The sequence below is a fragment of the Trachypithecus francoisi genome, unplaced genomic scaffold (assembly GCF_009764315.1).
Source record: "Trachypithecus francoisi isolate TF-2019V2 unplaced genomic scaffold, Tfra_2.0 Lachesis_group10, whole genome shotgun sequence".
NCBI lineage: Eukaryota > Metazoa > Chordata > Mammalia > Primates > Cercopithecidae > Trachypithecus > Trachypithecus francoisi.
The window spans coordinates 107,614,154-107,629,445 of record NW_022681455.1 but is presented as its reverse complement, the minus strand read 5'-3'; the positions used below and the strand labels follow the sequence as shown (position 1 = coordinate 107,629,445).

At 42.9% G+C, this 15,292-nt stretch overlaps 1 protein-coding gene across 4 annotated transcripts in view; it reads right to left on the bottom strand.

The window, feature by feature from the left end:
• Nucleotides 1-4,336: 4,336 nt before the first annotated feature.
• The window catches only part of CBFB (core-binding factor subunit beta), an 82,393-nt gene continuing 71,437 nt past the window's right edge, over nt 4,337-15,292 (bottom strand). For 3 of the 4 annotated variants that reach the window (XM_033218728.1, XM_033218726.1, XM_033218727.1), the window contains one exon: nt 4,337-6,681. In XM_033218728.1, the coding sequence (XP_033074619.1) occupies nt 6,613-6,681 (69 nt within the window). In that variant the 3' untranslated portion in view covers nt 4,337-6,612. The remainder of the gene's footprint in view (nt 6,682-15,292) is intronic. The other variant, XM_033218729.1, reaches the window with a different exon arrangement.

Sequence of the window (15,292 nt, the reverse complement as noted above, 5' to 3'; positions counted from 1 at the left end):
TCTTTTTATTTTTTGAGACGGAGTCTCGCTCTTTCGCCCAGGCTAGAGTGCAGTGGTGCGATCTCGGCTCACTGCAAGCTCTGCCTCCTGGGTTCATGCCATTCTCCTGCCTCAGCTTCCTGAGTAGCTGGGATTACAGGCACCCACCACCACGCCTGGCTAATTTTTTGTATTTTTTAGTAGAGACGGGGTTTCACCGTGTTAGCCAGGATGGTCTCGATCTCCTGACCTTGTGATCCGCGCGCCTCAGCCTCCCAAAGTGCTGGGATTACAGGTGTGAACCACCGCACCCACCCTCAAACGTCTCTTTAGGGAAGCTTTTATTCCCCACCCAGACTAGATGTACTATAAGAGCCAGTACTTCCGATGTAACTTAAACGGTGTTACTGCCTTTGGTCAGCTGTTGAGCTAGACTGTACATTGTGAGCAGGGAACATGTTTACTTTGGACACTGGATATTTTCCCCCCTAAACGATAACCATACTTTTAGTCTAAAAAAAAAAGAGCCTAAACATTTTCCATTTTTATGGGTAAGATCTTGCTCTGGTTGCCCAGGATGGAGTGCAGTAGCTCACTGAAACCTCAAAATCCTCGGCACCAAGCGATCCTCCCACTCCAGCCAGAGGTGTGCACCACCATGCCTGGCTAATTAAAAAAATATTTTTGTGCAGATGAAGGTCTCGCTATGTTGCCCAGGCTGGTCTTGAGCTCCTGGTCTCAAGCAATCCTCCTGCCTCAGCCCCCAAAGTGCTGGGATTAAAGATATGAGCTACCGTGCCTGGCCTTTTATTTTTGTCTACTCACATTTTTGAAATCTGAATGAAGCCAATAATGACCTTAATTCTAAGTTGCTTAAATTTTCTAACCAAAAGCTGAGAGTTGACTAAAACAGTGACTTATGTTTTAGAATATTCTATATTTAAGCAAACTAAACTGCCATTTCCATCCATGATTTCACCCTGTGACTATCATTTTTTAGCTTTGGAACATTTTTGAAATGCCATGTATGAATATATGATGGTGATGCAAGAAAAGGGATTGATGCTATCTAGGGGGAATTATGTGTTCAAATCTGTAAGACTGAAATCTTACCTTTAAAGAATGTTTAGGAGATTAAAACACCAAACATATACTCAGTTACATATATTTGGTAGTATTGTGTCTGGAATTGGTGGGTTCTTGGTCTCGCTGACTTCAAGAATGAAGCCACGGACCCTGGTGGTGAGTGTTACAGTTCTTAAAGATGGTGTGTCTGGAGTTTGTTCCTTCAGATGTTCAGATGTGTCCGCAGTTTCTTCCTTCTGGTAGGTTTGTGGTCTTGCTGACTTCAGGAGTTGAAGCTGCAGACCTTCACAGTGAGTGTAAGGGCTCTTAAAGGCAGCGCGTCTGGAGTTGTTCATTTTTCCTGGTGGGTTTGTGGTCTGGCTAACTTCAGGAGTGAAGCTGCAGACTTTCCAGGTGTTACAGCTCATAAAGGCGGCATAGACCCAAAGGGTGAGTAGCTGCAAAACTTATTGTAAAGAGCAAAAGAACAAATCCTCTACCATGTGGAAGGAGACCTGAGCAGGTTGCGACTGGCTAGCTGGGGAAGCCTGCTTTTATTATCTGACACCCCCCCACACACACATCCTGCTGATTGGTCCATTTTACAGAGAGCTGATTGGTACACTTTGACACAGTGCTGATTAGTGTGTTTATAATCCCTGAGCTAGACACAGAGTGCTGATTGGTGAGTTTACAATCCTTTAGCTAGACCGACAGCTAGACAGAAAAGTTCTCAAGTCCCCACTAGGTTAGCTAGATACAGAGTACTGATTGGTGTATTTACAAACCTTGAGCTAGACACAGAGTGCTGATTTTTGCGTTTATGATCCCTTAGCTAGACATAAAAGTTCTCTAAGCCCCCACTAGACTCAGGAGCTCAGCTGGCTTCACCTAGCGGATCCTGCACCGGGGCTGCAGGTGGAGCTGCCTGCCAGTTCTGAGCCAGGCCTGCACTCCTCAGCCCTTGGGCGGTCGATGGGACCGGGCGCCACGGAGCAGGGGGCGGCGCCCATCGGAGACACACGGGCGAGCGGGAGCCCGCCGCGGAGGGGAGGGCTCGGACATGGCGGGCTGCAGGTCGCGAGCCCTGCCCTGCTGGGAGGCGGCTGAAGCCCAGCGAGAATTCGACCACGGTGCACGCAGGGGCCGGCAGTGCTGGGGGACCCGGCACAACCTTTGCAGCTGCTGACCCGGGTGCTAAGTCCCTCACTGCCCTGGGCCGGCGGCGCCGGCTGGCAGCTCCGAGTCCGGGGCCCGCCAAGCTCGCGCCCGCCAGAACTCGCGCTGACCTGTGAGCGCCACGCGCAGCCCCGGTTCCCGCCCGCGCCTCTCCCTCCACACCTCCCGGCCAGCAGAGGGAGCAGGCTCCCGCCTCGGGGAGCCCAGAGAGGCTCCCACAGTGCCCTGGCGGGCTGAAGGGCTCCTCAAGCGCCGCCAGAGTGGACGCTGAGGCCGAGGAGGCGCTGAGAGAGCTGCTAGCACATTGTCACCCCTCAACATCACTGCGGTGGTTTAGAAAGATGTCCAAAAACGCTTTGACATCCCCGCCTTCAACAGATGAAGCTTAATATTCCTCCCCCTTTGAGTGTGGACTAGATCCAGCAACTAGATTTTAACATACAATATGGCAGCCCAAGATTCAGTTATAAGACTGTGGCCGGGCGCGGTGGCTCAAGCCTGTAATCCCAGCACTTTGGGAGGCCGAGACGGGCGGATCACGAGGTCAGGAGATCGAGACCATCCTGGCTAACACGGTGAAACCCCGTCTCTACTAAAAAATACAAAAAACTAGCCGGGCGAGGTGGCGGGCGCCTGTAGTCCCAGCTACTCGGGAGGCTGAGGCAGGAGAATGGCGTAAACCCGGGAGGTGGAGCTTGCAGTGAGCTGAGATCCGGCCACTGCACTCCAGCCTGGGCGACAGAGCGAAACTCCGTCTCAAAAAAAAAAAAAAAAAAAAGACTGTGCTTTTGGCTGGGCATGGTGGCTCACGCCTGTAATCTCAGCACTTTGGGATGCCGAGGCGGGCATATCACTTGAGGTCAGGAGTTTGAGACCAGCCTGGCCAACATGGTGCAACCCCGTCTCTGAAAAATACGAAAATCAGCCGGGCATGTTGATGGGCACCTGTAATCCCAGCTACTCGGGAGGCTGAGGCAGGAGAATCGCTTGAACCCGGGAGGCGGAGGTTGCAGTGAACTGAGATCGCGCCACTGCACTCCAGTCTGGGCAACAGAGCGAGCCTCCATCTCAAAAATTGCTTTCAACTTGGGTGTGTACTCTCGGATCACTTGCCTTGGGGGAAGCCAGCTACCCTGCTGTGCACCGTCCTATGGAAAGACCCAAGTGGGCATGAAATGGAAGGAGGTCTCTGTCCAACACCTAGCAAGGAACATCTGCCTTTCATCTAGCAGGCTGCAAAGAACCGAGGCAAGTCAATGACCACAGTAGTGGGTTTGAAAGGGGATCTTTCATCCAGCCAATCCTTGAGATGACTGTAGCCCAGGATGACTCTAACCTTGTGAGGAACTCTGAACCAGAACCATTGATCTTAGCTACTTCCAGATTTGTGACTCAACTGTGGGATAATACGTATTCACAGTTTTAAGCTGCTAAGTTTTGGGGTAATGTCTTATGGATAATACAATGGTATTAGCTTGAAAAGCTCCCCATTGCCAAATGAGGCATAAATCAAGTAAGATATTTTTCACCAAGCAGCCCCGAGCTAGCATATTCAATTACATTTTTAGAAGTGATATACTTACTAAAACCATGCTGTTACTGCTCAATTTTTTGAAATTAAGGGCATGAATCCTCTTTGGAATTTCCCTTAATGGTGTCAATTCAGAATTTAAAGGCATTTTTGTTATTTGCAGTAAGTCTGGTGGTTAATGAGTAAATCTGTTTATTACAGGTCAATCTTAAGGTATACTTCCAAAGAAAAGGGCTTTTCTGTTGTAGGAAAATGCCATGAGTCTTAAGAATGTTTGATATAACACCAGCACAATCAAAATGGCTGTGTATTTCCAAAACAACTAGCTTGAAAGATGGAACTAATTTGGATGTGTAATTTAAAATTCTTCCAACTATCACTACTTTATGGTCATATCTCACAGGATGGGTAAATCATGCCAGATTTCTTGAAAACCGTAATATACACTGGGGGATTTGTATACCTTGTGATATCTATATTTAAAGTAGTCTTCTTTGGAATCAACAGAAATTACCACTAGATGCCACTGTTGTTGCTTTCTTAGAAATCACTGGGTTAGGTCAGTAAAGAGGCAAGACCCTGTTTTTACTACACAGAAGTTTATTGTGAAAGTAAATTAAACAAACACACAGTATGGCTAATGGAGGCAAAAGCAATCTGGTAGCTTAAGGCAAGTTTTAATGGAAATGAATTTAGAAAAGATGATGCAATGATGTAATTTTGTTTAAATACAGATTATGAAAAATATCAAATTGCATCAATAACTTAATAGAAGTAGTTTTCAAAGCCTGTACTACTGGAGAAAAAGGGCTCATGATCTTAATGCCAGCATTAAGACAGACAGAAGCAGCACGGTGCTAAATGACAGGAAAATCCAGTATTTACAGAAGGATGGTAATAGGAACATTTAATAGCATTTGATCTTATTTACTGGTGGACTGAAAGCCCTTAGCTAGACAACAGAGGAAAATGTACCATCATCATGTTATTTAAAAAAATTTAACTGCAGAAGTAAAAAACCAAGGAGCTCTGTAATAAAGTAACATAAAACACCACTGTAAGGATCACTTAAAAAGCAATTCCCTCAGGGCAAATTAGGGCACTGAGTGTGTAAACATGTGAGCTGTACACCACCAAAACCAACCAAATTCATTCATAGTACTTATAGTTATGCAAGATCAGCATGGCCTTTAATGATGCATTATTGTTTATAACAATTTAAACACACTTCTTACCATGCATGACTTCAAATATATAACAAATATTTTTATTCTGATCCAGGATATCTGTTTATGAAATAAGACCTATATACAATGAAAGTAACACCTCCCTCATCAATCAAGTAGTTATATGCTTTTTAAATGCAATGACCTTATTCAGACTTCAGTTCATTTTCTGAATTGACTGTGTCAGTTTTTCACCCTTTAAAATAATGCCATTTTATGATAAAATACATTTTTCAAAAATTCAGAAATGTAGTAACATTTAATAAATGTAACCATGAAAAATATTTGTAAGGAGGTGCTAAATGACTTAGCACATTTTTCCAGTCTGTATCTAAAAAAAAAGTTGCACTCAATTTGACAGTAAGCCTATTTAAAAAATATTCTTACATTAATTCATCTCAAAAGGTTCTATTAATAGTCCTTTTGCAAAATACCATATATATAACTGTGAATGTTTTTTCCAGAATTAATGGAAGAAAATGTATCCTCTGCAGAGATGAACATTTTCTCTCTAAAACTAATCTTTTATCATCACCCAGCATGTTTTTACAAAAGCATGCAATATAAAATACACATAAAAGCAGCTATCTTAAACATGATTTTAATATAGTATTACCTTTGTAGCTGATTCATCACTGTCTCCAGTTTAATATGCTGTTACATACATGAAGAAGCTCCAGTATCCCTTTTCTGATTGACTTTTTAAAAAAATCCCTGAATAAAACAGAAGCCAGCCTGTGACTTCTTTAGGCATTTCAGTAGAAGATCATCTATGGAGAATATCTCCAACCAAACTCATGATTACAGAACAGAAGCTAAAACAATCTGGGGCAGAGTACAGAGTTAACACCAATTTAAAACTTCTATGTGTAAAAATAAAGAGCCTGTAATCCCAGTACTCTGGGAGGCTGATGCAGGAGGATCGCTTGATGCCAGGAGTTTGAGACCTGGGCAACACTGTGAAACCCTGTCTCTATTTAAAAAGAAAGAAAGAAAGAAAGAGTGCTGATTACTAGCATTTAAAAGGATACTGCAACTTTAATAACTGTAAACTTTGTCAGAAGGCTGTGGCAGACAGCTCTATGCTACTAGGTTTTTAGCCTGTAAATAATGCAAACATCAGCAGTTTTAAAATGCTATAGACTATAAAAACACAAAAGGAATGGGGCAAACAAAACACAAAACAAGAATGCTTATCTAAAATGAAGCTGTATAACCAAAACATCTAGAAGTACAAAAAAAAAAATTAGAAAAAATGATTAGAGAAAACCCTCTGATATAATTTTAATTTCTTGACCTGTTTTTAAATGACATGAACTTTTAAATTAAAGTGGAAGAAAAGGAGCTTTACAAGTAGATAGTTTTAACTCCCTAAAATAATGCCAACAAGGTAAGCTTGCATAGAAAAAAAACTTCAAATTATTACTGGCTACATGCTTAAAAAATTAGAAATGCAGGTATAATCATAGTGCAAAACCATGGCAGTTTGTGATGTCTATTACTGCCTAAGGTTGAGAAACAGACTGTAGTACCTCCAGTTATCACAGTTTCTGGTCTTTTAATCAATTATTTCTGCCAACTAGAAGCAATGTCTATGTAAAGATGGGCAGCACACATCTGCTGTGCTATTAATTAACGAAGTTTGAGGTCGTCACCACCACCTAAATTGGAACCAGGACTAGGGTCTTGTTGTCTTCTTGCCTGCAATGACAAAATCATAATTTGGGGTCAAAAAGTGTTTCGACAATCAAAATGCTAGATATATAAAATACAAGACAGCAGCACATAGAAAAACTTCATAACTAAAAAATTTTCAACCAACATATTCACATGTAACAGGCAAAAAATAATAATAAAATAGTCTGACATATTTTACTAAAGTTTCCTTAACAATCAAGAATAAAAACCATTTTTATTCAAAGGACAATCACCATAAATACGTACTGCATATAAAAGAACAACGAATCTAGCGCTGGGCTCGGTGGCTCACGCCTGTAATCCCAGGACTTTGGGAGGCTGAGGCAGGCAGATCATTTTAGGTCAGGAGTTTGAGACCAGCCTGGCCAAAATGGTGAAGCCCTGTCTCTATGAAAAATACAAAAAAATTAGCCAGACATGGTGGCAGGCATCTGTAATCCCAGCTGCTTGGGAGCTTGAGGCACGAGAATCCCTTGAACCTGGGAGGTGGAGGTTGCCGTGAGCTGAGATCACACCACTGCACTCCAGCCTAGATGACACGAGTGAGGTTCCATCTCAAAAAAACAAAAAACAAAAAAACCCAACAACAAATCTATATTTGCAGTTTTGGAAAAAAGAGTAACACATTAGTCAGTGCCTTAGAAGCAAACTCTTCCTTTTAGTAATAGCTGACATTTATTGAGTATCAGCTGTCTGCAGGCACTGTTCTAAGTACTTTCCATGAATTAAATAATTTTTTAGAGAGATGAGGTCTTGCTATGTTGCCCAGGCTGGACTGCAGTGGCTATTCACAGGTAAGAACATAGCACATTACAGCCTCAAACTCCTGGGCTCAACCAATCCTCCTGTCTCGCTCAGCCTCCCAAGTAACTAGAACTATAGGCACATGCCATAGGATGTGGCTAGAACTAATTTAATCCCTCCCAATAACCTATGACATAAGTGCTATTATTTATCTCTATTTTACAAATAAAAAAACTAAGTCACAGAGAAATATATGTTCCACTAATTATATGACTGAAAAATGTAGCACTTTATTATGGATAAGGTATTGTCTCATGTTAAAAATAGAAATATAAAATTAGAGTCCTTGGTGCACTTATATCCCCAGATTTTTTTTTTTGAGACGGAGTTTTACTCTTGTTGCCCAGGCTGGAGTGCAATGGTGCAATCTCCACTCACTGCAACCTCGCCTCCCCGGTTCCAGTGATTCTCCTGCCTCAGCCTCCTCAGTAGCTGCAATTAAAAGCATGCACCACCACGCCTGGCTAATTTTGTAGTTTTAGTAGAGACGGGGGTTTCTCCATGTTGGTCAGGCTGGTCTCAAACTCCCGACCTCAGGTGATCTGCCTGCCTTGGCCTCCCAAAGTGCTGGGATTACAAGCGTGAGCCACCGCGCCTGGCCCCAGATGTATTTTTTGTTTGTTTGTTGTTGTTTTGAGACAAGGTCTCACTCTATTGCCCAGGCTGGAGTGCAATGGCACAATCTCTGCTGACTGCAACTTCTGCCTCCCGGGCTCAAGCAATCCTCCCACCTCAGCCTCCTGAGTAGCTGGGACCACAGGCACACGCCACCACACCTGGCTAAATTTTGTATTCTTTGTAGAGACAGGGTTTCACCATGTAGACGGGGCTGGTCTTGAACTCCTGGGCTCAAGCCATCTGCCTGTCTTGGCCTCCCAAAGTGCTGGAATTACAGGCATGAGTCACCATGTACCACCCAGATTTTTTTTTTTTTTTTTTTTTTTTTGAGACAGAGTCTTGCTCTGTCGCCCAGGCTAGAGTGCAGTGGTGCAATCTTGGTTCACTGCAAGCTCTGCCTCCCAGGTTCATGCCATTCTTCTGCCTCAGTCACCCGAGTAGCTGGGACTACAGGCGCCTACCACCACACCCGGCTAATTTTTTGTATTTTTAGTAGAGATGGGGTTTCACCATGTTAGCCAGGATGGTCTCGATCTCCTGACCTCGTGATCCTCCCACCTCGGCCTCCCAAAGTGCTGAGATTACAGGCGTGAGCCACCGCGCCTGGCCCCGATGTATTGTTATAACAATATTTAACAATTAAGAAGCTTCACTACGTCTATGAAATAAAAATTAGAAAAAAAAAACCTTCCTGTTGATCACACGCTTCTGTTTTTTAAAAAAAGAGGCTTGACAATTATAAACACCGAGATTTCAAGATTCACTTTAGAGTAAACATTCCTATTTAAACCACTTAGATAAATTACTTAATAGGGAGACTATATATATATAGTCTCCTTCTCAAGTTCTAATATGTGTTTATTCTATAAGTTTTCTTTACTGCCTCCAAATGTTGGCCAAGCACAAACATCTGTTTGTATCCAGAATCTGGTACTAAATACTTTCCATGAATAACAGTAATAATAATAATAATAATAATATTATTATTATTATTATTATTATTTTGAGACAGAGTCTTCTCTGTTCCCCAGGCTGGAGTGCAGTAGTGCAATCTCAGCTCACTGCAACCTCCGCCTCCCAGGTTCAAGTCATTCTCCTGCCCAGCCTCCAGAGTAGCTGGGATTACAGGCATGCACCACCACACCTGGCTAATTTTTAAAATATTTTTAGTAGAGATGGGGTTTTGCCATGTTGGCCAGGCTGGTCTCAAACTCCTGGGCTCAAGTGATCCACCCACATCAGTCTCCCAAAGTGCTAGGATTACAGGCATGAGCTACCATGCCCGGCTGAACTAATTTTTTTTTAAGAGATGACGTCGGCTGGGCAGTGGCTCATGCCTGTAATCCCAGCACTTTGGGAGGTCAAGGTGGGCAGGTCACCTGAGGTCAGGAGTTCGAGACCAGCCTGGCCAACATGGCAAAACCCCATCTCTACTAAAATACAAAAATTAGGCATGGTCGTGGGCACCTGTAACCCCAGATACTCGGGAGGCTGAGGCAGGATAATCGCTTGAACCCGGGAGACGGAGGTTGTGGTGAGCCGAGATTGTGCCATTACACTGCAGCCTGGCCAACAGAGTTGAAACTGTGTCTCAAAAAAAACCCAAAAAAACAAAAAAACAAAAAAAACCCCAAAAAACAGAAAAAAAACAAAAAAAAAGATGAGGTCTTGCAGTGCTGCCCAGGCTGGAGTGCAGGGGCTATTCACAGGCACAAACACAGCACCCTACAGCCTCCAACTCCTGGGCTCAAGTGATCCTCCTGCCTCACCTTCCCAAGCAGCAAGAGTTTTCCTATGTTAGATAACGGCAACTCCATTTTACCAGTTGTTTGAGCAAAAAGCTTTCCTCTGTCGCCAGGCTGGAGTGCAGTGGTGCAATCTTGGCGCACTGCAACCTCCGCCTCCTGGGTTTAAGCAATTCCCCTACCTCAGCCTCCTAAGTAGCTGGAACTACAGGCATGCACCACCACGCCTGGCTAACTTTTTGTATTTTAGTAGAGACAGGGTTTCACTATGTTGGCCATGATGGTGGTCAGCCCGCCTCAGCCTCCCAAAGTGCTGAGATTACAGGCGTGAGTCACCGCGCCCAGCCCTTTTTTTTGAGACACAATTACGCTCTTGTTGCCCAGGCTGGAGTGCAATGGCCTGATTTCAACTCACTGTAACCTCAGCCTCGCAGGTTCAAGCAATTCTCATGCCTCAACCTCCTGAGTAGCTGGCATGTGCTACCATGCCCAATTAATTTTTTTTTTTTTTAGTAGAGACAGGGTTTCACCATGTTGGTCACGCTGATTTTGAACTCCTGACCTCAGGTGATCCGCCTGCCTTGGCTTCTCAAAGTACTGGAATTTACAGGCGTGAGCCACCAAACCCGGCCTCTTTCTTAAAATTTTGATATATTTCTCTAGCATGTTTTAACTGCTTTTGTAAGCAGAATGGACAATGACTAAATTTTAGCACATTCTTTTCAATTAAATAGGTTATAGTGCATAGTCACAGACCGAAAGAGTTGCGGAATACATATGCATCAGAAAAGCAATTTATGTTCCATATACAATCAATGCTAAACGTAGTGTAAGGACAAATCAATTCTACAAAATCAGAGATGGTGATATAAGCATCTGCTTTCAGTCAATGAAGGTTAGAAAGGGGCTGAGCAATGAAGAAACACTGAGGAAAAAATCAATCCTAATTATATATGTATAAATCACTACTAACCTACCAACAATACTTTGTGAAGAGTATTTCAGCTTTTGTGTCTTGGGGCAAAAGTAATTTTCGAATTATTTTAATAATAACAGGATTACTCCAAATATATGACAAAGAACAGTCATCAGCAGCTGGAGTTTTCCCTACTCATCACAGCTGCACAGAAATAGCCAGTATTTGTTTAAAATATTACATTTTTGATAAAAGCACAGAGAACAGGAGTAAAGAAAAGTTGTTTTGCTATTATTTTTGGGTTTCGTTTCTATTTACATTGTGAAGGCACTGAGGAAGATGTAAGGAAAGACACTGTGATGAAGAGTCAAGAGTAGGAACAAAAAGGAGGGGCCTGGGGGCATGGTGCCTCATGCTAGTAAATCCCAGCACTTTGGAGGCTGAGGTGGGAGGACTGCTTGAGCACTGGAGTTCAAGACCAGCCTGGGCAACACAGTGAGATCCCCAACTCTTAAAAAAAAAAAAAAAAAAAAGAGGGAGGAAGTCTAACAGTACAAATGAGAGCAGAAGAGGGAAGAATGAGATATCTGGGAGGACATTTAATGCTAGAAGGGAAAATGTATTGACCGTCATATGAAGGAAACAAATACAGACACAGATTTAGGTTCAGTAAAATAGGTTCCATAGGACTAGAACTTAACAGCCGAATAAGCAGCTGCCTTAAGAAGCAGAACTTCTTACTGTGGCAGTTTTCTTTTTTTTTTTTTTTTTTTGAGACGGAGTCTCGCTCTGTCGCCCAGGCTGGAGTGCCGTGGCCGGATCTCAGCTCACTGCAAGCTCCGCCTCCCGGGTTTACGCCATTCTCTCGCCTCAGCCTCCCGAGTAGCTGGGACTACAGGCGCCCGCCATCTCGCCCGGCTAATTTTTTGTATATTTTAGTAGAGACGGGGTTTCACCGTGTTAGCCAGGATGGTCTCGATCTCCTGACCTCGTGATCCGCCCGTCTCGGCCTCCCAAAGTGCTGGGATTACAGGCTTGAGCCACCGCGCCCGGCCACTGTGGCAGTTTTCTAATGAAGGCTGGATGTTTTTGAAGGATTTCCTCTATGGGTAAATAAACTATACTACATGATGGCAAGGAAACTCTGAATTCCATCATCCTAAAAGCATAAAGTTTATAATTTCTAGTTTCCTTCTCCTCAGTCATAGGCCCTTGATTCTAACCTTTTAATAACAGTTATTTCAGAATTTGGGTTTTAATATAAAGCACACATCCATGAGTCTGATTTCAGAACACAAATCTGTTCTTAGTATTTATGAAGAATTAATCTCAACATTTTGTGCTACAGATCTCTTACTACAAGTTGCTCTCCTGTTTTCTCTCAGTATATCATCTCCCAGGAACAAGGCAAATAGAGTTGCTAGGAGATAGTCATGAGATGACTCCAAATGAGATGAAAGAACAGACACTAGCAGCTTGAGTTTTCCCTACTGGCCAGAGCTATGCAGAAACAGCCAGGAGGAGGGGGTATGCAGAATGAAGAAAATTTCTTGGTTGATCTCCATTCTTTTAATATTGAAATCTCAAAAAAAAAAAAAAAAAAAAATTGCTGAAAACTCTTCATGGGAAAATTCCCTAACAAAAACAACTACATTTTATTGAGTGTGTACTATGTCCAGATACTGCAGTATTCACTTTATGTTTGATACTTGGCTAAAAGAACAGCTGGGCATAGTGGCTCATGCCTACAGTTTACAGCACTTTCGGAGGCTGAGGTGGAACAATTACTTGATCCCAGAAGTTCAAGACCAGCCTGAGTGACGTAGTGAGATCCTGCCCCTATAAATAATTTTTAAAAGTTAGCTGGGCATGGTAGCACATGGCTGGAATCCCAGCTACTTGGAAGGCTGAGGCACGAACTGCTTGAGCCCAGGATATTAAGGCTGCACTGAGCTGTAAGACTGCACCACTTGGCTCACGCCTGTAATCCCCACACTTTGGGAGGCCGAGGCGGGCAAATCACCTGAGGTGAGGAGTTCGAGATCAGCCTGGCCAACATGGTGAAACCCCATCTCTACTAAAAATACAACAATTACTCAGGCATGGTGGTGCGCACCTGTAATCCCAGCTACTCGGGAGGCTGAGGCAGGAGAATCACCTGAACCCGGGAGGCAGAGGTTTCAGTGAGCCGAGTTCCAGCCACTGCATTCCAGCCTGGGCAGCAGAGTGAGACTTTATCTCAAAATAAATAAAGAAATAAATGAAATTCAGGGGGAAGGAAGGGAGAAAAATAAGTAAAATTCTGAACACAGAATTATAGAATTTTAGAGTGGCAAAGTACTTGAGAGATCTGATTCAACTCTCATTGTGCAGATGACAGCCTAAGATTAAGGTTAAGTGATTTCCCCTAAGTAACATAGTTGGAGGCAGAGTCAGAACACAGAATGAGACCTATGGAAAAGATGAGCCTTTAACTTACCATTGGCATTAATGTCAGCCTCCTTAGTCACTGCTAGTTCTCCCTATTGCTAAGTCTGGAGGAGACACACAGCACAATTTTTTTTTTTTTTTTGAGACGGAGTCTCGCTCTGTCACCCAGGCTGAAGTGCAGTGGCCCGATCTCGGCTCACTGCAAGCTCTGCCTCCTGGGTTCACACCATTCTCCTGCCTCAGCCTCCCGAGTAGCTAGGACTACAGGCGCCTGCCACCACGCCCGGCTAATTTTTTGTATTTTTAGTAGAGATGGGGTTTCACCATGTTAGCCAAGATGGTCTCGATCTCCTGACCTCATGATCCGCCCACCTCGGCCTCCCAAAGTACTGCGATTACAGGCATGAGCCACCACGCCCGGCCTCAAAGCACAAATTTTAAGTCCCAACATGAGAGAAAGGAATGCACTTTCCCCAAACTCATTAAAAAGGTTAAAAAGCAGCCATAAAAAAGAATGAGTTCATGTCCTTTGCAGGGACATGGATGAAGCTGGAAGCCATCATTCTCAGCAAATTAACACAGGAACAGAAAACCAAACACTGCATGCTCACACTCATAAGTGGGAGTTGAACAATGAGGACACATGGACACAGGGAGGGGAACATCACACACACAGGGGCCTGTCGAGAGGTCGGGGGGAAGGGGAGGGAGAGCATCAGGAAAAATACCTAATGCCTGCAGGGTTTAAAACCTAGATGATCGGGAGGCTGAGGCAGGGGAATCACTTGAACCTGGGAGGTGGAGGTTGTGGTGAGCCGAGATCGTGCCATTACACTCTGGCCTGGGTAACAAAAGTGAAACTCTGTCTCAAAACAACAACAACAACAACAACAACAACAACAAAAACCTAGATGATGGGTTGATAGGTGCAGCAAACCACCATGGCACAGGTATACCTATGTAAAAAACCTGCACATTCTGCACATGTATCCCAGAACTTAAATTAAAAAAAAAATTTTAAAAGGTTAAAAAAAGGTCAGCAGACAATTATAAACATCTGTCAGATAAGCAGTCTGCGAGAGCGGGTCCAACAGGCATGTCAAAAAATACAGTTCTTACAAAGTATGCAACCTAAGGAAAATTTTAAATATAAAGTAACATTTTAAAATGGAATAGTGGGAATCTACATTTCTGGGCTTGGACCACGATGGCTCTACCACTTTAGCTATGTGACCTTAGGCAAGTTTCTTATTCTCTCTTAGCCTCGGTTCCTCAAAATGAAGATGTAACTTACAAGAGCATTTAAAAAGCAAATATAAAGCCAAAATTATAATGTATTTACTGCCTGGCACATAGGATGCACTCATGATGCTGTTATTATAACAAAGTTGCTCATCACTTCGCATTTACATTTATGAACTTTTCAAATAACTACTCAAATGTTGAAAAATCCATATCCTGCAGATAGAGTAAGTTTTAGAAACTAAAACAAGGCTGAAACAAAATAAATCTTAATAAAGTCTATAGCTCCTCTGATAGAGAACCAAGACTCTCTTCCTCTGGTAGTGGGGGAAGTCAGATTTTGTATCCTTTTCCTCATTCATTAATCCTCTTCCGATTCTCATTCTCAGTCTGAGTTCATACTCCCAGTTCATTCTCATCTATTGCCATTACCCAAAATACATCCCAGGAAGGCCTAGTACAGACATGTTCTCATGTTGATTTGTCCATACACAAGAAAGAATATTGGTAGAGTTAAATGATTTGAAAACTGAAGTCTTTGCAAATTTAAAATAAGTAAGAGGCTGAGATTTTTTTCTTGGACCACACAGAATTGAAGGCCCCAAAACTATGCAAAATACAAATACAAAAACCACATAAAACTTTTTGCCTGTTTTTATTTCCAAATAGTTTCCACATAAAATTCTCCTATGATTTGAATTGTATTAAAATTGCTTATAGTAGGATAAACAATAATTTACCCATTCTCTGACATTAAAGACAACCATTTATTTGCTGCCACTTTATAATCTAACCAAATGTAGGCATTTTTAAGATAATAGAGAAAATATCTTTAAGCACCCTGTCACCTTGGAGCTGA